Below are 26,958 nucleotides of genomic sequence, written 5' to 3' on the forward strand. Positions count from 1 at the left end.
GTTTGGCATTAGTGTGGTATTTGTTGATTTAGCAGTTAAATAGCTGAAGAACATGTTTTGCTATTACATCATGGAGTCATCGAATACATGCACGATTTAATAATAAACAATGTTATTAATTTGTTATTCAATAACTTTTGGAAAACAAATACAGCACTTAAAATTTGAGGTATGCATTCATTATTGAAATAACATTACTTGTTATATTCTAGGTGTTATTTATACAAACTTAAGGTATTTGTTTTTGTTATTTTGCCTCTTATATCCACCAAGTTAAGGGCATATCGAGCTATGATTGTATTTAAGATTAATACCTAGATATTTTATTCAGTTGCTATTCTTTTCTGCTCGGGAAGGAAGCAGCTGCTGATGGAATTGTATGGCGTATAATTATAATCGTTATCTTAGTAAAGATTGCGAGAAATGAATAAATAAACTGTTGTTCGAAATTTATGAAGGCCACATGTGAATGTCATGTTTGTCTAGGATTTATCATAGCTCTATTTGGTTGGTACCTACTATCTAATACTGATCAAAAACCGTTCAACATGTGATGACTTTTTTTTCTGAAATTTATGGCGTTTCTGAAGAATTTGTCGTAGAAAAATTAATGATTTATTCACGGAATTACCCTTCCGGCAAACAGTAAAAGTAAAATTTTAAATGAAATTAAATTTCCTCCTCCGCCGATAGATATAACTGCACAACTCCGATCTGTTTCTTTTGCTGCTTGTTACTGAATGGACATAAAATACATAGTAGGGTGTGGCTTATTTTTCAAATATTATTGAAAATTGGTTTTAGAGAAGCATTTAAAAATATTGAAAATTTAAGTTGGGGCAATAAAATATGGATTTAAATTAATTGATCGAGCAAATAAAATGTATTAGCGTCCTAAAATTAAGATTTTGAGTTTTGTGAAAAAACAAATGGGAAATGACGTAAAACTAATTTCGAAGAATAACAGAAGATTGAAAATCGGTTGAAAATTTGCAAAGTTGTGCGAATTAAAGTAAAAGCTACATTTCTTTATACAAAAATTGAACTTCAAAATACTTGCGCCAACCCGGGTAGAGCTTAATGGCAAAAGAATGGCAAATTTTACCATTAAAACAGAATGTTTGAATGGCAAAATGTGTTATTTGTTTGTTTGAAATAAGAGTTAAAATAACAAAAATAATAACAAAATTTTGGTAGCAGAAAAACTTAAGAATAACTTATTTTGCCATTGTAATAACAAAGTAATGGTAAAGCATGCGGATTAAATTGAAGAACAAAATAAGTTATTATTGAGATATTGATAACAAAATAAGATCCAAATTAACTGTTATCGGTGAATAACAAAATATGACATTCTTGAGTTATTGATAACAGAATAAGAACAAATTTAGCTGTTTATGTGGCGATCAAAATAATGATAGGTTTAGTTGTTCAAATTCAATTTTTAAATAATGGTAGATTTAGTTATTATTTCAAAGTAGCGGAAGAAAGGTAAAATGAGCTATTTCTTTTTTTTTCTTCAATAAAATTTAAGTTCAGCAATCAATGTAAAAACAGTTTTATTTTATGGAAAAATCAAAACTCAAAACGAAAGAATCCGGATTTGTTTACTTTTGCGAGATACGTCGAATTGAAAAGTTATGCTTGAAATATATAATATAATAGTTAATGGTATATTAAGAGTAAAATATGTTATGGTGCCAACTGTTTATACATAATTTCTCACAATATCAAAATAATGGCAAATTTAGCTAGGAATGTAAATTATGTTATTGTTTTGATATTTTATACAATTCATTATAAAAGGTGCTAAATTGCAAGTTTTACCATGATAGTAATTTTTATTATTGATGTCTTATTTAGCATTATTCATGAATAACATATCAATGACAAGATTTGCTATGATTGTATATTTTGCTATTGATTTGCCATTTTAAGTTTTTCATAATAACAGAAGAATGGCAAAACGAGATGTGATGTCAAAACCAGTTATTATTTTGTCTTTTGTTTGCCATTAGCCTCTACCCGGGAAATCACAATATTATTGGTTCAAACTCTTTTTACATGATTCGAATCTTGCTATGAACTAAATTTCGAAAAATAAGCCGCACTCTATTGCAGAGCCATCCAGTCGTACTTTTCTCGTTCAATCGAGCCGGGCGGGCAATCCTGCTTCCACGTTCCAGTCGAGGCAAATTGATTGAACGCGTTAAATCTGATCAGCCTCAGGAGGACCAATGGTCCGTCCACGTTGCGGCGAATTGCGATGGATTGATGCGCTTTATTATTCCACGGAAAGGGTTCTCCGGGTGATTGATGAAGGTACGATTACTTTAGGATTTTTATATGCTTTTGCAGCGTTAATTGCTGTGTAAAATTTGGGGAAAGTTTATAGCAATCTTTTGTTTGTAGGATTTTCTTTTTGGAATTTGATTGATTAAGTACTTTCATCCAAAACACACAAGGAAACACCATTCTTGTTTCTGATAGCACATCGACGTCATTAGTACTGACGGGATCGCTTATCCTGTCTCTGAAAGACTTTCTACAGTTTTCTCCATTGACCCATTTTCAAATTAAACTTTGTGACTTCCAGCACTTGCACTGTCGTCCGGTCACCATGGACTCTACTACGCACCGTAGCCGCCGCCAGCATGGTCAGTTAACGTTGAACTTTTCGTCATTGAAATCATCGTCATCATCAAACATTTGAAAGCAGTTTTTTCGTTCAAAACAAAAGTTTTTGCTATGAAAATATATTCACTGTACTCCACATGAGGAATATAATGCAGTGAATATATTTTCATGATCCTTGTTTTGATTTGCAGCGAGAAAACTGCTTTATATTTTCCGACAAATGATGACGGATGCTTGAGCCTTAACTGGTCTCAATGAGCCGGCGGGAGCAAGCGATGCGATGGAATGGGGGTACGAATTTTCCACTTCCGCAACAAGCTTAATTAGTTCGGTGTTAAAGTTTCTCTGCATCCTCCAGCACTCCAGAATCAGGATGGATGTGGCACGAAGTTGCTTGTGGAGCGCTTGTCTGCCTGCTGGCTGACTGCACCACCGGGATAAGGATAACTTGCTCAAGCACAACTTCCTAATGATTAAAGACTAATTCATAAACATTTATCATTATGCACCGCACTGCCAAGTGCTGCTCGAAAGGTGCGGCTGTGTTGCAGGATGAGCCATACTAGTGTGAAGTAAAAGTTTACACTTTAATAAGTGGGATTGATTCCATCCCACACCTAAAAGGAAGATCCTTTGAATCAATATTTAACTTTCCCTCCCGTAAATCGATTAGACTGAGAAGCTTCTGTAACTAGATCAACGCAAAACTTCTCCGGGTAAACTTGTAGCACAGTTCAAAGGTGGCCACTTGTTCATCATTACCACCATCATCCCGGCCGGTCGTTGTTCGACAATTATTCCCCGCTGGGTATTCGTCAACCATATCCATTGGACTGAGCTTGGGAAATATTCCCCGCGCGTAGTCTCATTATCACGGCGGAGCGGCGCCGTCGTCCAATGATGTACCAACATCAGAATGCAATCAGCGAGAGGCGGCACCAACTGGCGGCGGCGACGAGAATGAGCTGGTAAATATTGTTCTTGGAAAGTGAGCTGAGTTGGAAGTTTGGGGTTATTTTACGAAATTAACAATGGCTGCTCCTCTGCCGTTCGTCGGTGAATTTTAGTCTTTGCCAACCGAGAGACGTCGTAAATGAGTTCACTGGGATATGAAAGTATAGCACAATGTCCAAGGGGAAGATTAAATTCGTAACGATATACATAATTGCTTAAGGGTTTCGGTATCGTTCATTTACAAGGGAATACTTATGATTCATCGTTGGTAAATTTACGGGACAACAACATTTCCAACGAAATGGACTGAATAGTCATCAGAGATAAAGTTCGATGATTTTCACTTATTTGGGAACGTCTGAAGCTGCGACGCAAAACATGAAACGTTGTTACCTTTACTTAAATGGATAGTGAAGTAAATTTGAAAATAAGCACAAATTGTTTAAAGTATATGTATTTTTTAAAAGCTTTAAAGAAATATATTGATGGTGTTGCAATGTTGAGATTGCAATTGAAATCTTTCTGACTAGTTCTCTCAAATTTACATCCAGAGATTTTCAACACATTTTCTCCCATAAGTAGTTCTTCCGAGATTTTGTCGGTGTTCTTTCGGGATTACTGAGAAATGTTCCCGGGATTTCTTCAAGAGATTTTCCTGATATGCTTCCAGAGATTCTCGCTGGATTCCTCCAGATTACACTAGTTTACAAAATAAAACGAAAGTCGTGAACTTCTGTCAACGACCAACATTTTTGAAGTACAATTTAGTGCTGATTTTGAAACCGCGCTTCAAAAAATTTTAAGTAGAGCAGTTTTTGAGTTTTAGCTCAATATCAAGTTTTACAATTTTTTAAAATATGGAATTTACAAAAATTCAAATATCTTGCGTTTTGTTCAACCAATTTCAAATATTTTTCCATAAATTAAAAGCTGAATACAATACCATTCGATCATCTGAATGCAGGTTTTGCGTTAGATTTATGAAATTCAAGATATTGACGAGTTTTAGGGACAATCTCCTTAAATTTTAGCAAAATTTCCAAAAATATATGAAGAAATGTATTTTTTTCAATAAGAAAAAAACAATTTAAAAATTCTTTCTCAACGTCTATTTGACTTATCATATGTAGGCGAGTCACAGTAAAAAAATCAGCTCAATCGAACCATTGATCACGGAGAATGAGATGTCTGAAGTGAGCGACATTGCTTAAAAATAGAACAAAAATTGATTTCAAAACATTAACCTTGTATGGAAAGTCGAAAAAATTTCCGCTCTACTGTAATTTTTTTCCTTCCCGTTTTCAAACTCAGGGCATGATTCTACACCAAAAATGATCATCAGCTTACCGAGTTCAAAAATGCTGTAAACTAGTTGTAAATTAGTTAATCCAATTTAGTATTTTAAACCACTCTGCAACAATCATCATCTTCAATGATGATTGTGAGAGGGAACCCTATCTCATTCTCTGCAAACATTCAATACTCATATGTAAAATATCAGTTGAAGAAGACACCCGAAGATCATCCGATCATACCCAACCAGATCAGTTCGCAATAAACCGTGCACTTTACCAGTCGTTTTTCTGTACGAGTCCCGTGTTAGTTTATTCGCGAAAAGAAGTGTCCAGCAATTGAAGTAACGACCTGTAGGATCGATATCACCCAGAGACCTGTGATCGAAGAGTTTACATAATTTATGGTCCTTCGAGCCGGATATCCTAACCACTAGACAATATGGGAATACTACACAAGCTAGAGCTTTGCTAGACAGCGGTTCTCAGCTTTGCTTTATTTCGGAGCATGCGTCACAGCGTTTGAAGTTCAAGCGCTCACGCGAAGCACTATCGATCAGCGGTATTGGTCAAGCAGCAAGGAAGTGCAAGCAATCGGTCTTTGCTCGAGTTCGCTCTCGCGTATCTTCCTTCTCCGGGGAAGAAACCTTCTACGTACTACCCAATGTGACGCTGAATTTGCCTACCCGGAAGGTGGACGCATCCAAGTTGAAGCTTCCGGAGGATATTGTACTAGCGGATCCATTCTTCACTGAACCAAGCAACGTCGACATGATTATCGGAGCGGGACTTTTCTTTGACTTGCTACGCAACGAGAAGATCTACCTGGGAGAAAATGGACCAGTAGCGCAGAACACCACCCTCGGCTGGATTGTTTGTGGAAACTTGCCGGACAACTCGGACGTGCGAAGACCTCACGTTGCCAACACATGTACGGAGAAACTGGATGAACTTTTGACACGTTTTTGGGAGTTAGAGACGTGTAAAACGGACAGTGTTTTCTCATTGGAGGAATATGCCTGCGAGAAGTTTTTCGATCGCACTACGGTCCGAGATGCAACAGGAAGATTTGTAGTTACACTGCCCAAAAAGGATTACCTTATTCAACAACTCGGGGATTCGAGGAACATAGCCATGAAGCGCTTCCTTTCACTCGAGCGCCGCCTTACTGCAGATCCTGAGTTGAAACGGATGTATCGTGATTTCATTCACGAGTATCTCCAAATGGGACACATGGAAGAAATTGTTGGAGACGAAGAAAGTTCGGCCTTGCCGGAGTATTTCATTCCTCATCATTGTGTCATCAAACTCGATAGCACGACCACTAAACTACGGGTTGTGTTTGATGCGTCGTGTCCCACATCGAGCGGCCTCTCGCTGAACAACGCATTGATGGTAGGACCTACGGTGCAGGATGACATCATCTCGATCGTCCTCCGTTTTCGGTTCCACAGAATCGCCATAGTGGCAGATGTGGAGAAAATGTACCGCATGGTACAGCAACAACTGGCTGATAGAAGACTGCATAAAATCCTGTGGCGTGACAACCAGAACGAACCTATTCGAGTGTTTCAGCTAAACACCGTCACATACGGTACGGCATCGGCACCGTATTTAGCTACCAAGTGCCTCAAACGTCTAGCAGAACTAGATGGGAACAAATTCCCTGAAGCAGCCAAGATTCTCTGCAAAGATTTCTATGTCGATGACATGATGTCCGGTGTTGACGACGTACAGGAGGGAGTCAAGATATGCAGCGATATTCAGCAACTTTTGCATGGCGGAGGATTCAACCTTAGGAAATGGAGCAGTAACTGTCCAGCGGTGTTGGAGAATATACCTAAGGAGCTTCAGGACGACCGAACATCTTTCGAGTTGGACGATTCTAGTGCAATCATCAAAACGCTGGGTCTCATCTGGGAGCCCAGGTTGGACGTCTTTCGGTTCAAAATACCGGAGTGGAACACATCGGAAATCTGTAAACGCACGGTCATTTCTGATTTAGCTCGAATATTCGATCCGCTCGGGCTAATCGGAACTGTGATCGTTTCCGCAAAAATATTTGTCCAGAATCTCTGGAAACAGAAGATTTCGTGGGACGAACCGCTACCAAGTGAACTTCAAGCTCAATGGCTGGAGTTCAGAACCAGCTTATCGCAGCTTGGCAACTTGCAGATTCCGAGGTGGGTTGCCTTCAGAAAGGATTGCCTTTCGATGGAGCTCCACGGCTTTTGCGACGCGTCCATGAAAGCCTATGGAGCCTGTTTGTATGTGCGATGCACCCACTTCGATGGCACCATCACGTCCAACCTACTAGTCGCAAAATCAAGAGTCGCGCCGCTGTCCGAAGTAGAGAAGAAACGAAAGAAACTCACGATTCCCCGCTTGGAGTTGTCCTCTGCTGTATTACTGGCTCACCTCTACGAAAAAACGTCTGCTAGCCTCACGATTTCAACGCAGTCGTACTTTCATACCGATTCCATGATCGTTCGGTATTGGTTGTCTTCTCAACCGTCACGATACCAGATGTTCGTAGCAAACCGAATATCGGAAGTACAACACCTCACGAGGACCGGTACGTGGCGACATGTTGCCGGTACAGAGAACCCTGCGGACGCCCTCTCTCGCGGTATTCCAGCAGCTGAACTGAAGCAGGACTCGTTGTGGTGGTATGGACCAAGTTGGCTGCGAGAAGATAAGGATTGTTGGCCCAAAACACAAGAAGTGCTCCTGGAAGACCTGGAGAAATCGTATCTCGAAGAGGGATCTGTGGTCGCGTCTGTTGCTACAATACCAGAACCCAGTGAGATCTTCAGCCTGCGATCTACTCTACACCGCTCGGTAAAACTAGTAGCGTATTTGCTACGATTCAAGCACAATGCACTTCGTACTCGCGACAACTGTAGGAGAACTGGACCACTGACCCTGAAGGAGCGGGAAGAAGCATTAATGCAGTTGGTGAAGTTGTCACAATGGGAGTGTTTCGCTCGAGATATAGCTGAATTAGAACGTCACGGGGAAGTGCGGTCGACCTCTCGCATTCGTACGCTTCATCCGCAATGGGTTGAAGGCGTACTCCGGGTCGGCGGCCGGCTTGAAAATGCCCGCATATCGATGGACCGGAAACATCCTATTCTCCTAGACAAAAACCACCCTCTAACTTCCATGATTATGCGACACTACCACTATGAACACCTACACGCGGGCCCGCAACTGTTGGTGGCCAGTGTACGAGAACGATTCTGGTCGCTCAGTGCCCGTAGTCTCGCCAGGAAGATTATACACAGGTGCATCACCTGTTTCCGCAGCAAGCCAACATCACAAGATCAACTGATGGCCGATCTGCCGGCCGAACGAGTTACTCCAGCTCCGCCATTCTTGCGAGTTGGGATCGACTATTGCGGACCTTTTGTTGTTCGCTATCCGAATCGAACGAAAATCTCCGTGAAACACTACGCCGCAATTTTTGTCTGCCTTGTCACGAAGGCGGTCCATATCGAAATGGTTTCCGATCTCACAACCCAAGGATTCTTGGCTGCGTTGAAGAGATTTGTTGCTAGGCGAGGGAAACCAGCGATGATCATGTGTGATAATGGGACAAACTTCGTGGGTGCTCGACGGGAGCTTGATGAGCTCGCTACGCTGTTCAAAAACCAGCATTCCCAGCAGTCTATTGCGGGAGGTGCAGCGGACATCGGAATTGAATTTAAATTCATTCCAGCCAAATCTCCAAACTTTGGCGGCTTGTGGGAGGCGGCTGTCAAGTCGATAAAACAGCATCTGCGGAAAACAATCGGTTTGAAATCTATCACGCCCGAAGAGTTGAACACGGTGTTCGCGCAAGTCGAAGCATGTCTTAACTCAAGACCGATTACTCAAATGAGCAGTGATCCTAGCGATCTCAGCGTGCTAACCCCTGGACATTTCCTTGTCCAGCGACCACTGACAGCGGTAGCAGAACCGTCGCTACGAGATGTTCCAGAAAATAGGCTATCCAGGTGGCAGCAGGCTCAGAACTTTGTTCAACGGATCTGGTCCAGATGGTCAACCCAATACCTGTCAGATCTACATAACAGGACCAAGTGGACGCAGCGGAGGAACAACTTGTTCATCGGGACGATGGTCCTAATCAAGGAGGACAATCTGCCACCTCTTAGGTGGCTTCTCGGACGAGTAGCTCACATTCATCCGGGTGCTGATGGGAACGTCAGAGTTGTCACCATCAGGACAAAGGACGGGAGCATTGTCCGGGCAGTCTCGAAAATATGTATCTTGCCCTTCAAAGAAAACGAAGAACCGCAGCCCGCTGGGGAGAACTAGGCCTCCTCCATCGAAGGCGCAGGGGCGCCTGCGGGAGCCATCCGGCTCCCGCATTCCAGTTAAGTGTTGTGTTGTAAATACCTTTCAAAAAACTCAAGGAATGTTTTGTCCCCCAGCTACCCGTCCGAAGGCCGCCGGCCTTCACCGAAGTCACCATCATCTGCCACATCCCGCTAAACATCGTCCGTTTGACTGCTCAATCGCTGGCTCATCTTCTCAACCCATGATACCCGCATCCAACCCAACAACGCATTCACGTGATGGAATCCGGCATGCTCCGGAGACCTGTTGCCCACTTCGGCGTCATCCATCAACCGTTCATCTGCAACCAACAATTCATCGGACACGTTCAACCTGGCGAACGCATCGTCATCGGCGTAGGAGCGCCCGCGGAGGCGCGCAAGCCTCCGCGACAGGGAAGTCGTTGTAAGCTTGTTTAAAATTTGTAAAAAAGCGCCTCTCATATTTTTCAGTTATTTGTTCTGTCCACTGCGAGCTCGCAGTTCGAGGAAGGATCGCGGTGGTGAAGGTCAACCCACTGCATTCGGTACGAGAGGAAGATATCGCTACGACGGCGACCAGACGAAGATCCACGCGAGGCAGATGATGACATCGGCCAGTAACTGGTTCAACAAGCGATGCGTTCCGCATAAGTTGCAACATCGAGTTGATACATCTTCATTTCGACAGTTTCTGTGTATTCTTAGTATTTAAATCAATGTGTTAGATGTGTTAGATTATAAGACTAGAAGAGATCGATTTTGCCTAGGTTATCAAATTGAAATCCCGCGTCTTTCAAGGCGGGCGGTTATGTAAATTAGTTAATCCAATTTAGTATTTTAAACCACTCTGCAACAATCATCATCTTCAATGATGATTGTGAGAGGGAACCCTATCTCATTCTCTGCAAACATTCAATACTCATATGTAAAATATCAGTTGAAGAAGACACCCGAAGATCATCCGATCATACCCAACCAGATCAGTTCGCAATAAACCGTGCACTTTACCAGTCGTTTTTCTGTACGAGTCCCGTGTTAGTTTATTCGCGAAAAGAAGTGTCCAGCAATTGAAGTAACGACCTGTAGGATCGATATCACCCAGAGACCTGTGATCGAAGAGTTTACACTAGTGTTATCATTCCAAAATTTATCCGAAGCACCTTCGGGATTTTCCCTTATCCGGGTTACCATTTCAGGAACAGTTTCTCTCGGGATCTTTACAAAATTCTTGCAGGAGTTCTTTGAGGGATTTCCTGAAAGGTTTTCGATGTTTCCCTTGGACTGCCTCGCAGGATTTCTGTTAGATTGATTGATTGATTGATTTGTCTTTATTTAAGAGACTTTCAGCCTTTGGCTGGTTCGTCTATTATTTCTGTTAGAGATTTTCAGAGTTCCTTTCTGATTTTTATTAATGTTTCATCCTAGGTTTACTCACTGAACCTTCTTTCTGTCATGTGTCAGTTTTTTTCCAAGGATTTTTTCCAAAGTTTCTTCAATATTTCTTTTGATATTTTTCAAAGTTTTCTTCAAAATTTCTTGTGGAGTTTTTTGCAAGAGTTTTCCTGAATTTATCCCTATATTTTTACAGCAATTTCTTACAGGGACGTTTACAAAAAAATAACTCCTAGAAAAACCCCTACAGGAGCTCCGGGAGCAATATTCGGAGAGAACCGAGAGGAACTCCAAGAGAAATCTCAAGTGAAACTTCAAAAGAAATCCCGCGAGAACCTTCAGTTAATATCCCGGTTAGAAGGATTACATCAGAAGCTTCGGAAGAATTCCCGGGATAAGATCATGCAAAAACTTCGTGAAAACCCCTCATAAATCCCTTGGAGTAGTTCTAGTAGACATTTCAGGTATAACTCCTGCAGAAACTTTGGGAGAAATCCCGGTAAGATCTCCCGGAGAAGTCCCAAAAGGAACACTGGAAGTTTACAAGAGTTATCCCGAGAGAAGCTCTGGGAGAAATTTCGTTACAATATATGAGAGATGTTCTGAAATACATCTTGTGAAGATTTCGGAAGAATCCTGGAAAAACTCTTCTTTGGAGGAAAACGCAGGAACAATTCCGGTAAAAATCCCACGAGGAACTCTAGGAGAAATACCGGAAACCCCTACGGAAGAAACTCTGGAATGAAATTCTGTAGGATTCTCGTGAAAAATTTGAGGCGAAATCGCTCGAAATTCAGGAACCCTGAAAGATTCTCAAGAAAGAATCCTGGAAAGTTTTGTACAAAGCTTGAAAAATGCCCCTAGAAATCCGGAAAGGAATAGCAGTAAAAATGGCGTAATAAATACGAAAGGAAGCTTGTGAGTATTCTTGGAAAAAGTATTTCTAAAAAGAAGTTCCGGAAAGAAACTCTCTTTTTCTGTGAAAATCCTTGTAGACGAATTTCTAGGTAGTTTTTAACTTCTAGATTTATCCGTGTCCACGTGGAATTTTTTCCTTTTGTTCCTGTTGTACAGAAATCCAGATACTTTGCTGATACGATCCAGATACTATCCTAAAAGTCATCCGGAAGAATCTACAGCGTATTCACGGAACCCTAATCTTCCAGTACGAACCATCGGCATGACGGGAAAACATTAGTTCTGGCAGTTTTTACTACAAATATAAAAAATGCTGTAAACTAGTATGATGACGGAAAACTCAGGAATGCTAATGTTAGTAGGTAAGATCAGGGTAACCCTGATTTATCCAATTACTAGAACTTTATATTTCGAAAAAGTTAGCTAAATATGTGTTTTTCATATTTTGGGTAAATCGCGTCGTGCGAGGTGGGAACTATGCGCCACAAAATGTAACACAAAATTAACACGATAAGAAGTAAATCCGGTTTGAGCTGCATGCTTTTTCAGGAATTCCTCCCACGATGCCTTCAGACCCAGGTTTTTGTTGCGCAGAAGTCACTGTGACTTACTTCTAGCAAGTAAGTATTTATTTGTTAGAAGTAAGTCTGACTTCTGCGCAACAAAAACCTGCGCCGCCGTGACTCTTCTGTGACAAGTGTGTTACACTGTTACATGGGGAAATTCTCTTAGAGACTTCTGCGTTGAACTCATAGCTTCTTTCAGTGATTCCATCATTTCCCAAGAGATTCCTTCAAGAATTTCTCTAGGGATTCAACCATCTGGACATTTCTCTAGGGCTGTCTTTAGAAGCCACTTCAATAATTGTTCAAGTGCGTTTCGAGGACTTCTTCGGAATTTGCAGGAATTTCTGAAGGAATTCTACCAGAATTACCTTCAAGTAGGCATTCCTTCAAAGACTTCTTCAGGTCTCTCGATGTAGTCATACAAGAATGTAGAAACAAATTTCTCCAATAGCTCCAGCTGAAATTATTTAAAGTTTTCTGCAGGACTTTTTTAACTTTTTATTCAGAATTTATACTATAGATTCCTTCGAAAATTTCTACGATTAATCTTACAGGAGTTTATCGAAGTATTCATTCGATAATTCGTCCAGATATTACTGCATACATGTATTCCTTCAGACTGTTTTCACGATATTGCTTGAAAAATTCTTCCAGAAATTCGTTAAAAAATCTTTTCAGGAATTCCTCCGCGAACTCTTCGGGAATTCCTCCTGGGATTCTTTGAAGGGCACCTCCTGGGATTCATTCAGAAATTTCTACCAGGATTTTTTCAGGAACTTCTCCTGAGATTTTCTTGAGGTATTTCTTCTGGGACTTATTAAGGAATTCCTCTATGGATTCCTGCTGAGATTCCTTCAAGAATACCTCCTGGGATTCCTCCAGGAACTCCTCTCAGGATTGCTTCACAGATTCCTCCTGGGATTCCTTAAGGAATTCCTACAGAATCTCCTCCCAGGAATGCCTTCTGAAACTCCTTCTGAGATTCCTTCAGGAACTCCTACCGGGATTTTTCAGGAACCCCTTCTGATATTTTCTTCAGGTACTTCTTCTGCGGTTCTTCAGGAGTCTCTCCTGGGACTGTTTCAAGAATTCCTCCTATATTTTTTTTTTCAGAAATTCCTTCAGGAATTCTTCCTGAGATTCCTCCTGAAGTTCCTTCAGTAATTCATCCTGGGATTCCTTCAGGAATTTCTCCTGGGACTCCTTCAGGAGTTCTTCACGGAATATCTTTGAGATTTTCTCCCGATATTCCTTCAGGAATTCCTTCCGGGCTGTTTCAGAAATTCCTCCTGAGATTTTCTTCAGGTACTCCTGCGATACCTTCAGGAAATCCTCCTGGGAATCCGTCAGAAATTTCTCCAAAGCCAGGGGTTCATTTAGGATAATTCCTGGTATTCCTTCTAGAAATCCTCCTGGGATTGCTTCAAGAATCTCCATGAATTCCTTAAGTAATTCTTCCAGGAATATCTTCATGAACTACCACAAGAACTACTTCAGGATTCCTCTAGTACCTCCTCCTGGGGCTCCTCCAGGAATTCTGGCTGAGGTTTTTCCAGTAGTTCCTTCCAAAATCCTTTAGGAATTTCTCCTAGGATTCCTTGAGGAATTTCTGCAGGAAGGACTTGTGGGGTTTCTCTAGGAATTTCGCTCGGGGGATACCTTCAAAAGTTTCTGCAGGGGTTCCTCCAGGAATTTCTCCTAGAATTTCTCCAGGATTACACCAGGAATTCCTCCAGAGGTTCCTCTAGAAATCCCTGTTAGGATTCTTCCAAGAATTCCACAAGGAATTTCTCCACGAATTGCTTTACGAACTGTTCTTGGAATTCCATTAATAATTTTTCATGAAATTTCTTCCGGAGCTGGGAATTCCTGCTAGGATTCCTTTAGTAATTCTTCCTGTGATTCCATCAGGAATACCCCTGAGAATCCTTTAGAAAATCATTTTGGTGTTTCTTCACAAATTTCTTGAAGATAGTATTGTGTTGTTCCTTACTGTGCATGCATCACACCTGATGGGGTGAGTAAATATTGCAGCATATTTAATCGATCGCGTTCGCCATTGTCTTGCGGGGAAACGAAAACAATAGATGCGCGGGTGCTTAGTATTGTGTTGTTTTTTATTGTGAATGCATGTGGTTTGGATCATTGGTTTGTCCTTTGTCGCGTTCAGTCCATTTCTGTGTGGAATGGGCTTAAAGCTTCTGCTCCCTAATGGGGTGGAGACGTGCGACAGAATTTCTTTTATTAGACATATTTTCGTATGTATATAGAAAAGTGGCCGGTTGTGCGCAAAACTTAGAGTTTATCGATCCATTGTCAGATCACATCACCAACCATAGGTGACTCCTAGAATGACAATGTACCCTACCCTACTAATAAAAATTCCTTCCCAAGACAATCGTGGAGACACACAATGGTCCAATTTTGAGAAAATCTGGCAGAAACTTATTTTTTGAACATCTTTTAAACGGGTTTCAGTATATCGATCATTCATCTACAATATCAGAAGTGTTGATTGTCTTTTAAATAAATTGGAAATCATGATTTTGTACCTTTTACAGCGCTGAATAGCTGCTGATGAAAAAATAGCTGATTTTTTGATAAAGAACACAAGCAAGTTCAACCACTACAAAAGTTTAATATTATTAGTAATTCAATGGCTTCTAAGAGTTTATTCGTAAGTTCTTGTGTATATTTTTCACCTGCAATGGAAAAAGAGATCAAAATAACACTTTTGGCTTCAAAGTTAACATCACATATCGCATATCATTAGTACAAGAAATTCATATCATAGGCGCCAACTTAGGGTGGCAAGCACAGGTTTGCCAATAATTGAGGATTTTTAAATTTTCCCATACGAAAATCAGAAAAAATCAAGTTTTGTCCCCCCAATATTTTGACCAAGTTGGCGCGTCTGATTCGGTTGTATACCATTTCTCCGAAAACCATTTCGCGGATTTTTTTTTCGCGGTGTAACATTTCGCGGAATGCACCATTTCGCCGAATACCATTTCGCGGAACGACTTTTCGCGGAATGTACTGTTTCGCAGAATACCATTTCGCGGAATTTAGTACTTTGCAAATAATAATGAAATAACACATCATTTTCTCTGCTAAACTTTACCAGTCCCATCGCCGATTCATGCGCCCCTCAGCTCTACGATTGTACTAATTGACGTTAAATCTGTTACTTTTCTGAACGAAAATTTACCTTCTTTGGTTCGTAGGCTGTTCTTGAGAGTTCTGAACGTCATGCCAAAAGCCATTCGGCCGAATGTCTTTAGGTCGAATGGAAATGAGGCCAAATAGACATTCGGCGCAATGACCAACAAGTCATCGTTGTCACATAAGTTGTACTTTCAAGCGCTTATATTGCTAACTCTTCCAGAGATTTTGATTTCCTTAAAATAAGTCTGTTCTTTCCAGTAACATTGTTGTTTGGCGACTGAATTGTTAATTTTTTCCATTATTTACCTTCTTTTCTTCAAAGGCTGTTTATGTGGTGTGTAGTTTTTAATAATCAAATTGATAACTCTATAGGAGATTTGGCCTTCTTTTGATAATAGGCTGTTCTTGCAAGTTTATTGTTAAAAATGTTGGCTAGTGACCAAACTGCTAACTTGTCTGAAATTTTTCATTCTGTCAAAAAAGGCCTGTTCTTTAGAGTAACAATGTTGGTGAGTTTTTTGGTTGCCAGGCTGCTGACGTTAGAGATTTATCCATCTTTAAAACTAGGGCTGTTCATTCAAGTTGCACTGGAGTTATCTATTGGCGGTCTTATTGCTAACTCGGTGGGAGATATATTCTTTAGATTTTTTGAGGTCTATTATCTTATTGATCTAACATCTATTCAGCCCAATGATTGTTAGGCCCAACGTCCATTCAGTCTAATCTCCTTCGGCCTAATGACCCAGAATCATAATTCAGGAACTGAATCTGCTTATCAGCTTCCACACTTTCACCTTTATCTATTGAAAGCATTGTAATTATGCCAAAATGATGCTATTTGTAAACAGTGTGACCGCGTACCCGAGCAGAAGAAAATAACTAGTGAATAACATATCAAGGTATTTATCTTGAATACTACCACACCTTGATATGCCCTTCATTAGGTGGTAATAAGAGGCAAAATAACAAAAATGAATATCAAAATTTTGTATAAATAACACCTAGAAAATAACAAGTCTTGATATTTCAATAATGAATGCATACCTAAAATTTCAAGTGCTGTATTTGTTATTCCAAAGTTATTTAATAACAAACTAATAACATTTCGTGTTATAAAATGTTTCATTTGTTCGATGACTTCATTATGTAATAGCAAATCTTGTTCTTCGGTTATTTTCACTGCTAAACTAACAAATACCACATCAATACCAAACTCTGCTCAAATATCTCCAACTGTTATTGTGATGTTCTCATAAAATTTCGTAGAATAACGCAGCAATAACAATTTTAGGCATTAGAGCACATGTTGCTCTTTGCATTTTATTTGTAAGGTATGCCCTTCTGCTCGGGTAACCCTTAAGCATAGTAACACTCCTTAGTGATAACTTTACCAGATTTCTCTTTTATTTTTTTGTATGTTCTAACTAACTTAAACTGCTGTAATAGATATTAGAAAAATCTCATTTTTGTATCACAGGTTTTTCCATCTTTCAAACAAACGCTGTTTTTAACAGATATGTTGTTATGTTCAATACAAAACTTTCCCTTCTTCTGGTCAAAACTGTTCTTGCATAAATTATATGCATTATACTTATTTTGGCATAACTGCTAAATTAATATTATGTATCAGAGAATTTCCCTTCTTTCATACATAGGCAGTTCTTTCAAAGTAAACTGCTACAAAAATGAGCATGAGAAGCTTATGAGAGAATCCTTACTGCTACAAAGAAAAAAAATTATCATAAGTAAAAAGAAAATCGCGTTAAGTACTGTTCCTTTGAATTCCACAATGGAACAGTACTTAACGCGATTTTCTTTTTACTTACAGATATTCCCCTAACAAGTCCAGGTTAATCTTCATCAAGTTTATCATGTATTTGAGCTTGAACCTGGGACCACAGGCTCGAGCCTTATCATCTGCACCATTTCTGATACTTAAATCAAAAGACATTAGAATATGGGTACCTAACTTTGTTTTAATTCGTGCTGGCAACTCTGTGTGATTTTTAGTTTCAACGTGACATACTTTTGATAATAAGTCAATGAAAACGAATTCCTACACAATTACGATGTATGGACGAAATGTTCGTTACACGAAGGTGTAATAGCTAATTAAGTTAGTCACGTAAAATAATGTAAAATTACATGACTTCTATATGCAAAATCGTAAAAATATTGAACCCTTTTATAATTCTCCCATGCTGAAATGGATTTTCAATGAGAGAATGAGAAGCGCCTTCAAGATAGGGGTCTTTCTTGTCGAAAGTTAGGAAAAGTCAGGAAATTTCAGAGTTCTATTTTTTTCCCATATACGAAATAATTAGTGAATCGATTGGCCAGAAATGGAAGGTTTAACAGCTACATACATAATGAACTGTTCAATGCTGTTTAGATTTGGCGAACTCTTCTGATGCTAATAAAGACAGACGATGTCCATGTGAAAGTCGAGACGTGATTCAGAAACTAGCCTAAGTATTTCTGTATACCTAGTAGAGAAAATGGTTAAAATTGTTGATAAGATTACAAAAAATCCCCTGATTTTGTCGTTCCATATACATTACGTCGTAACGGCAAATGCATTCAAACTGTTATACACCGAGCAGAAGCCTCATGAAGTCTAAACACTCACGCCGCACCACACAAAAGTTCTCCGAGTGCTGCGCTCTCCAAAAGCTGCAGTGGGTACACCCACGCCTCACAAACGAATCACATCGCTCACAACGAACACCGCGCCGCCTGCGTCGGCCGGTTTGTTATGAATCATCGCACCAAAGCAAACACCGCAAAAACGTGGTGCATTTTCCCGTTCGGTCGGACGCTCGGACGAGAGCACCCAAAACAAATGGTGGTAACTCCCCGATTGGAAACCGCGAGCCCGCACCCGATGACGACGAAAACGAAGCAACAGGAGTCAGTCAATAGCATCGGGGCGGCGGCACTCACGCTGCTGCTCGGATCAGCTAGCTTCTTGGTAGCGCACACGGGAGTTTATGCTTGCTACCTATGCTGTGCGCTGCGTATGCTCGTTCGTTGGGGGTGGATGGGTGGCGCACCCGAGCAAAAGTAGAAAGTATCGCGGCGCGTGGTAGCAGCAGCAGCAGCAGCAGTGCGAGTGATGGATTGGGTGGTGGCGTGCGGGCGTGCGGACGGACGGGCGGGCACACACAAGATTCGAGTAAAATACTCCAATCTTTGGTTAATTTAGCCAGTAGCCTTGTGCAAGCGGTAGCGTTCACATCGCGATTTGGAAGAAAACCTCGTGGTAAAAGTGCTCTCTTGGTGGAATCAAGCTTTCTTGCTTGAATCAGTTGGTGTTTTTTGTGGTGATGGTTCTCCTTGGAGTGATAGTGTTTTTCTGGTGAATTGAAATAACCTTGTGGAAAGTGTTGGAACAATTTCCAGCTAGTGCTTGAGAGGTTAAAGTGTGATGTTTGATTGGAGCGAAGTTTCATGAAGTGAATTTAAACAATTTCGTGATTTATGCGTTGACTACGTATTGGGTGTTTTAAAGTTAATGGTCATTGACAAAAAAAAAACTCAGTTGAAAATAAGTGCTAAAAAGAATGAGATTATAGAAAAATTTTTTTGGCGAAAACAAGGATCTCCATCTGAAGTAAAATATTGTTCCATTCAGCTGTAACCATAAAAATCAAAGCCGAAACAATTTGGTGTGAAAGTGCGAACAAATCATCGAGAATCGTAACGACGAGAACGGCTTGAAGGTCCAGGAGACACCAAAAGTGGCTCCTCGAAAGAAGACAAAAGTACAATTAATGAGTTAACTTTGGTGCTTGCCAAGAGGGTGTCGTCATCAGGAATCTGTGTCGAGTGCGGTGCGGGTTCTTGCTACATTGAGAAAAGCTGGTGGTGATATCTACGTTGCGCTGTGGGGCAACTGGTGTTGTGGGAAAACATTGTGGTTTCGTTAGTGTCCGGAAGTGGTGAGCAAAACGAACGAAGAAAAGTGAACAATTTTTTGACAATTAAGAGCGATGAGTGTGTGCTGTTCTGTGCTGCCGGCGTTGCTTTAGGCTCAGGCTGGTTCTGATGGTCGTTGAATTTTGGTGATTGGTGCTTTGGGAAGACTTGTGTTGACGCAGAAAAGGCGACGGACCTTGAACAGGTTGGTATCGATTCTGGGATGTTTGAAAGAATGATTTAAGATAGTGATTATTTGGGACATAAAGCATTGAATGCGAAACAATTTACAAATATTTTGTAATAGTATATGAACCGGTTTTCAATTTACATTTTAAATGTGTATTGCAATCTCCCAGAAAATCTCAATTATTTTTTTAAATAATTTACTCTTGAGACTTTTTCGATTTGAAAAATAATTATAAAATAAATTACATTACAACGTTTTTTGCTCGCAGTGCTTTGTAAGGATTTCTAATTTCCCAAATTTTCTTAATACTAACCTATGCTGGGAGCATAATCTTCCTTTTAAAATTTTTATGAATGATGTGAAATGCTCGGAGTTCTATAATCGATTCTAAGTGTTCCTTATTTTTACACTTATATTAAGCTCCTAGTATTTTTAACTCGGTAAGCGATCATTTTCAATGCAGATTGTAGTGTCATGCTTGTCACTTATGTGGTATTCGTAACTGATGCGATCCTTAATGGATTCCTCCAGAGATTCTCTCAGGCGTTTTTTCAGGAATTCCTCCAAAAAATAGTCAAGAGATTCCTCTGGAACTTCCTCCAGGGGTTGGATCGTAAACTTCGCTTAGGATTTAAAAAACCTTTTTTTTAGGAATTCTTTCAGAAATTTTTCCTGGGACCCTTCAAAGACTATCTGAAGCTTTTTCAGAAATCACTTCAGGATATATTCATAAGCGTTTCTCCAGAAATATTCTAAGATTTTTTTCTTAGAATTGCTGCACAGCATTCTCCAGTTTTCTAGGAATTGCTTCAAAGATTCCTTAAAAATTGCGATTATTTTAAGAAATCTTCAATTTGATTTAATTTTGCTCCGAAAATTTCTCTAGGGAAATCGCTTCAGGATTTTTATCCAATCACTTTCCAATATTCTGTTAGAAATTCTTTCAAGAATTTCTCCAGAAGTTCCTCCAGGGGAACTTCCAGGGTTTGTTTCAAATCATCCTCTAGCAATCCTTTCCGAAATTTATCAGAAGATTTATTCAAGAATTCCCCTGGTACCTTTATCTGCATTTTTTGCACGGATTCCTCAATTAAATTACTCAATGATATCCTTCAGAAGTTAATTCAGGAATTTTGTCAGAAACTTCTTCTAAAAATTACTCTTAATCCATCTCAAGGAGTTCCTCCAGGCTTTTTCTAGGAAACTCCTCCAACGATTGTTTCTGAAATCGCTTCAATGAAATTTGTTCAAGAATCTGTTCAGGAAATTTTCAAACATTCGTTTAGAAACTCCTTCAGGTTACCCTCGAAGAGTTACTTCAATATTTTTTAAAGTAATTTCATTAAACAGTTCTTTAAAATCTGTGGAGCAATATCTGATAGAATTCCTAGAGGAAAGAATCGCATGAAGATTGCTAAAAATGAACATTCTAGATATTTCTTCGGAAATTTTCCAATTGACTCCTGGAGGAAACCTTTTTTAGAATTTCCAAAGGAAGTGTAGAATTAGCATAAGTTAAAATACACACTAATATAAATTAAAAAAAAATCCAAAGGAATTCCTGAAAATTCTCTGAAAATTTCTCTAAATTAACAAAAAAAAAAACAATAAAAAATTCTGAGGCTTTCTCTTGCTAATATTCATGAAGATATTCTTAAACTACTGAAGAAGTATTTAGTGATATTTCTGAAAAGATTCTTGAATAACTTCAAGATGGAATGTATGGAGGATTTTCTGAAAGCATTTTGGAATTATTTGTCTATCTAATTCCTATATAAATTCTTAAACGATATTCTTAAACGATTCTCTGGAAGGTTTTGTAAAATAATCCCAGGAACTTAATGAAGGAATTCTAGAAAAAAGTGTTAAAGAAATTTCCGGAAATTCTCCCTCAGAAACCCTTGGTGGAATTCCTATAAAGATTTTTTTATTCTTAATCAATTAACCTAATTTACAGCTCCTTTGTCCACTAGGGCACTACGTGAGCGATTCCAATTGGACGCTGCACTTACCATTGTACAGCGCCTAAATGTATACTATTCTAATTCAACTATTTCGAACTGGCGCCTTGTGCTGCTTTCACTTTTCTAACCTGTCCACAGTAGAATGATGAGCACGATGATGCTGATGTGTAGCTGTTGTTCCTTTTCCAGTCCAATTGGGGGTCGTCCATTATGAGTTGCGGTTCGCCGATATCCAAGTTTCCGGGTCCGTTAGAGCATATGCTCCGAAGAGGGTCAGGTGTCAGCTGCTCTCGGGGGGAAGAGCAACTGACGATAAATTGCAAGTGCCGGGGCTGGGTTCGAACCCATGACCATCCGCTTATGAAGCGAACGTGTGAACCACTATGCCACGGGCCCCGACAACCTATAAAGATTTATCAGTAAATATTTAAGAAAAATTTCTAGAGAAATCTCTGGAATTCTTGATGAAATTTCTTAAGGTTCCTTTAGAGGATTTTCGAGAAGAATTTTGGAAGAAAATTTCAGGGAATTTATTCACCCAAGAATGTAAATCGTAAATTGCCACAGAAGTCTTCTAGGAGATATGCCGATAATATGTGGGAGAATATACTTGTGAACCTCATGAGGATACCGCCTAGAATTTTGTTAATAATCCGTTAAAGCTACCAAAAGATACTCTTGTACCGATTTTTCGAAACCTCTAAGAAGAATGCCCTCTTTGAATGGGTGTAATCAGTTTTGAACCTTTTAATTCCGCCCTATTTTGCTTATCTTCGACAGATACGCGTATTTCTACTAACACTTGTAATCTTCGTCGGTGGCAGTTATTCAATCAGTGGACGAAGCTGATTACACTAATTCGAAAAAAGATACTCGTTTAGTACCTAATATAATGAGAGAGGATCTACAAAGTATTGCAGTAAGAAATCGTTAATTGTTCAAATTAAACAGTTTTAAAATTAACACTAATATACCCATCAGATTTGAACAGATGCTTCGCAAAGTGCTGGCGAAAAAAATCTTTGCTGTTTTCTCATCGGCGATGATTGCAAAACTTTTGAAATTGTCTCTTTACTTTTTTGGATTTCCCCAAAAACAGTTTCTGCAGGTTCAAGGAATCTATGAATGATGTCAGGAACTCACCATCAATTCATCCATAATTCAGGAAGATAATCCCCCAAAGAACACAACCATCTTTCTCTAGAAAAAATCTGACAAAAACTCTTGAAAAACGCCTAAAATTCTTGGTAGAGTTCTTCTTTGGTTTGAAAATCAAACTGTGGAATTCTTTTGCATTCCACAAGAAATTCTAAAAATCTTTGTAGAAACTACCGACAGAAAAAAATATTCCTGAAACTCTTTCAAGCATTACGTTCACATTTTGTTTTTAAATCGATAAAATAAACTTGATTATTCAGCAGAAACTTTTTGATTTTCCATATTGTAGAGTGGTGAAGATTTTCTCGTCATTGGTAGCTGGACAGATAAGTACAGTATTTCAAAAAAGAACAGCAATTTGAAGATCTTTTGATAGAAATCAACATTGCCATTTTTTTTAAGTTCATATACGTGATGATATTTTGTGTGGGCCCTGAAATGTGATAGTCCGGTGGTCTATTTTCCTTCCCATAAATCATGCTATGTGTATCAGTGTGATTGAAACACTTTCATAAGCTCTTCAATACCTCATGCTTTTCATTGAGGGGTTTTTCAGAAGTATCTTTAAAGATTTCTTAAGAAGTACCACTAGAGGTTTCTACAAAAATATCTTCAGAAATAATTTTAGAATAAGAATACGTTCAGTAATATTTTCAAAAATTTCTAAAAAAAATCTTCAGGGATTTATTTGGAATTACCGCAAGATTTCCTCCAAGTATTTCTTTGGTAATACCTCCAGGTTTTACTTCAGCGATTTCTTTACCATTGTCCTCAAATCAATTGGAGGTACTTTCAAAAACTATTTGGAGATATTCCCAAATGAGATTGCTTTGATTCTCCAGAATTTATTAGGGCATGCCTCCCTTTCTTTGAACACGACAATACATTGTGCCCGAGCAGAAGAGAATAACAACAGCATAACAAAATGCGTTATTTTGGCAAAATAACTGCATAATGGAATTAGTAATTTTCATGTTATTAACATAACATATTGAGTTATAAACTTGTCTGTCATAAGCGGCAAAATAACAAGTCACATAACAAAAATTTGTTCCTGAAAAATCAATTTAATAACATGTTTTGTTAGTGGCAATAACAACTTAATAACAGTGAATTTGGGAAATATTTCAATAACAAATTTTGATATCAAAAAGTTATTGATAACATTCCGAAAGCAAAATTAGGGTAAAAACTAACTTTTTTACTCATTTTTGGGTAATTATTTTAAGTGTGCTATTCTATTTTTAGAAAATAATAGGTCACTTAAAAAAAAATTCGAATTCATTATAAAACTTACAAACATGGACGGGATTTGAACCTCCAATCCTGCTATCGTAAATTTTCAGTCGCCTTTACCAAAGAGGCTATCACAGCACTTGCAGTGAGGGACGATAGAAGCTTTACTGGTTCTACGTATTGCCAGTTTCCCTATTCCCCCATTTCATGTTTGCCAGTCGCAGGACAAAAATAGACAGAGATTTGAATGCAAGATCAAACAATGAACCTCTCTCTCTTACCAACAGCGCTATCGCGGTGCGCAGACATGTGCACTGTAACACTAATAACAGTGGTGGCGTTCGCATGGCCCGTCGTCGGCTGTTTCGGAACAAAGAGAACGACGAAAAAGTTGCTAGATTGAGCTTCGTCATGGGGTGCATTTTGGCGGCGACAAAGATTCTTTCCAGACGGAGATGATTTTTTTTATTTTTTGTTTTGTTCGCGTTGTGAGAACGGCGATTATACACGTACCTACGCGAGCGAAGGTTTTATTCTATTTTAGATTATTTTTAGTAATGAAAATAGATATTTATGACATAATGTCAAACAATTTATGATCGAATAATAATAGATCGAAAGAAAAAAGTTATAATAGACAAATGCAATCATCAATTGAGCAGAATTGTCTGTATAGTTGACGTTTTTATTGATTAGAATTATTTAGTAGGTACCATATTTGCTATCTCCACTCTCACTAACATTCATTACTTTGTAATACATAGTCTGTTCGGTACTTTTTGACGTTATAATTAGAATTAGGTTAGAATAGCAGTACTGTTAAAATGACATATAAAATCAACTAAGTTTACTCAATTTTGAGATAAAAAAAACTCATTTGCAGATGTATTACTTTTTGAAGCTAAAATTTTACTTAACCTATAAGAATTGGGCGTAGAAAAGTGATAGGAATTTGGCACCGTAACGGGACTGGGATATTGAAAGAAGGAAATTAATACAAAGATAAACATATCAATAGCTATGATGCTATATTTACCCAAAACTCAAATTATAGCAATGAATAAAATAAAAAATACGGAAGATCTGATTGATCTGATCTGATTGATGAAATTTCTAGAAGTTGCAATGCCTTTATTTTTTACTTCATAATATGAAACAGCAGACAATAAAATAAAGAAGGTAAACAATGTAATGGTTATATCTGCGATAAATTTTCTCCGATTTTGACAATATTGTTCTCATTCGATCCAGATTTATTTTTTCCATCAAAAACAAATCCGACTGAACCGATCTGGTCATCGTGAGTTAAGAAAAAACTCGAATTGCCATACACGTGGAATTTTCCATAGACCAGCTGCAATTGGCTTCTTCAGTGGCGTTGAGATAATTCCATATTCTACACAATCTACATGCCAAACTGAGCCGAAATCCAAATTTTCATGAACTTTGGTGCCCGGGAACCTATTTAAAAATCGATTTAAAGTTTGTATGGGAGCGATTTGTCGAATCACCCCTCGTCGCAGTTGCCCAGCGGTCAAAAGGTGATTTCAAAAAATCTTTTTGTAATTGAATTTAGGTATCAAAATAAAGTTTAAAAAATCCGAAAAAATCATACTGGCTTAAAAAAAGGTGCTCTTTCGAATAAAACCAAAAAATCAATATATTATTCTTAATTTAAAAACCCAATTGGTGATTGGTACAAATTAAGTACCTTATCAAGAAAAAAAATTTTAAATTTAAATTTATACATTCAATATGTAGTCCGTAAAAAGTCTTACACCGTACATCAAACCGTTTTTAATTAGATTTTGTTTTAGATTTTATAGAGGCATTTTAAAATCTTCTCCTGTGTGGTAGGAATAGGATTTTTCAAAACACCATCGTTCTTCTTCTTCTTCATGCACCATCAAATCACCAATAGCATATCTGCCCAGCCTAGGCCCAAAGTATTGACTTCAAAGTAATCATTACGAAGCATAAATGTCAATTTCTTGATTTTGCTTTGGCTGACCAAGCCAAGGTTGACCGTAGCATTTTCATAATTCAAATCTCAATTTGTTCATCGAGCACATGTTCTGTTGTGCTGCACGTGGATGTCAAAGCGTTTTCAACAGTGTAATTACGAAGCATGTTTCACGAGAGACCAAATCTTTTCAATACGCTAACTCCAACAACGCCGATATTAGAATAGAGGAGCTTAGAAGCAAAGGGGTGTAAGTTACAAAAACCCATTTTCGAGTAAATGAGCTTTGAAGTTTTTCACCAGTTTTTCATCCCATTCAAAATGTATGGAGTTTCAATATCAACCCAATTTTCTCTGATTTACTGTATTTTTTCTAATCATCATAAAAATAATCTTTAAAAAGTTCATGTGAGCTTGAAATCTGAAGATTTTTTGATATGTTCAGCTCAAACTCGACAAAACGGCCACTTACACCTCTTTGCATCTGGGCCCCTCAATAGCATAAGGATATGTTCCAGAAAATTTGGACTTTTGGGAATACCGCGTAACCCAATCGTTCTATTCGCATAACCAATCAATAAAAAAAAAGATTTCTTATTCAAACGAGTCGAAGTTCACTTAAATCGGTTCAAAGTTGAAAAAATATGAGTACTTTTCAGTTTTGAGGATAGCCGGATACGCTTCCGGCATTCTACGCAATGAAAACCAAGCAAAACTGCAGCCCCTCAACAGCAATTGAATGTTTTTTAAAATTTTTCAATTACATAGAATAAAGCTGTTTCCTTATAAGCATTTTCTGATCTTTTACCTGCTATCCATCGACCTTTTGCTCTACGAGCAATGAAAAAAAAACGAATACTTAATCAAATTTCTCATTTTTTGTAATATAGCTAAAAATTAAAATTATTTCATATTCTGATATAATTATGTTCAGGGGATTCACTTAACAGCGTAAACTGATTAAACAGATTAAACGTCGTGATCACCAAGGCAATCTTTAATAATTTCATTCGCAAAATCATGAAACATTTCAAATAAGCAGAAAATCATGGCTTACGCAGCAATTAAATCTGTTTAGTGAGTACCCCTGTTATTTTTGCAACTGATTATTTTGTTCAGTTGCAAAAATAACAAAGTTATAACAGAGTTTGTTCTGATTTATTTGTAACAAAACTAGTTACTAGTTCATCTAGTCGGGTATGGCCTCCACTTTAGCATCCTATTCTACATCATATATGACTTAGTGATGGCTGAGAATTCTATATATTTAGACCAACATG

At 38.6% G+C, this 26,958-nt stretch overlaps 2 protein-coding genes across 3 annotated transcripts in view; both read left to right on the forward strand.

Moving 5' to 3' along the window:
* Nucleotides 1-5,654: 5,654 nt before the first annotated feature.
* Nucleotides 5,655-9,203, forward strand: LOC134286002 (uncharacterized). The gene has a single exon (XM_062847564.1). The coding sequence runs from the start codon at nucleotides 5,655-5,657 to the stop codon at nucleotides 9,201-9,203; it is 3,549 nt and encodes a 1,182-aa protein (XP_062703548.1).
* Nucleotides 9,204-18,403: 9,200 nt separating this feature from the next.
* LOC109402508 (nitric oxide synthase) overlaps nucleotides 18,404-26,958 on the forward strand; it is a 354,219-nt gene continuing 345,664 nt past the window's right edge. The window contains exon 1 of one of the 2 annotated variants that reach the window (XM_062849368.1): nucleotides 18,404-19,372. The gene's annotated coding sequence lies outside the window, so the exon portion shown is untranslated. The remainder of the gene's footprint in view (nucleotides 19,373-26,958) is intronic. The other variant, XM_062849370.1, reaches the window with a different exon arrangement.

The sequence above is a fragment of the Aedes albopictus genome, chromosome 2 (assembly GCF_035046485.1).
Source record: "Aedes albopictus strain Foshan chromosome 2, AalbF5, whole genome shotgun sequence".
Lineage (NCBI taxonomy): Eukaryota > Metazoa > Arthropoda > Insecta > Diptera > Culicidae > Aedes > Aedes albopictus.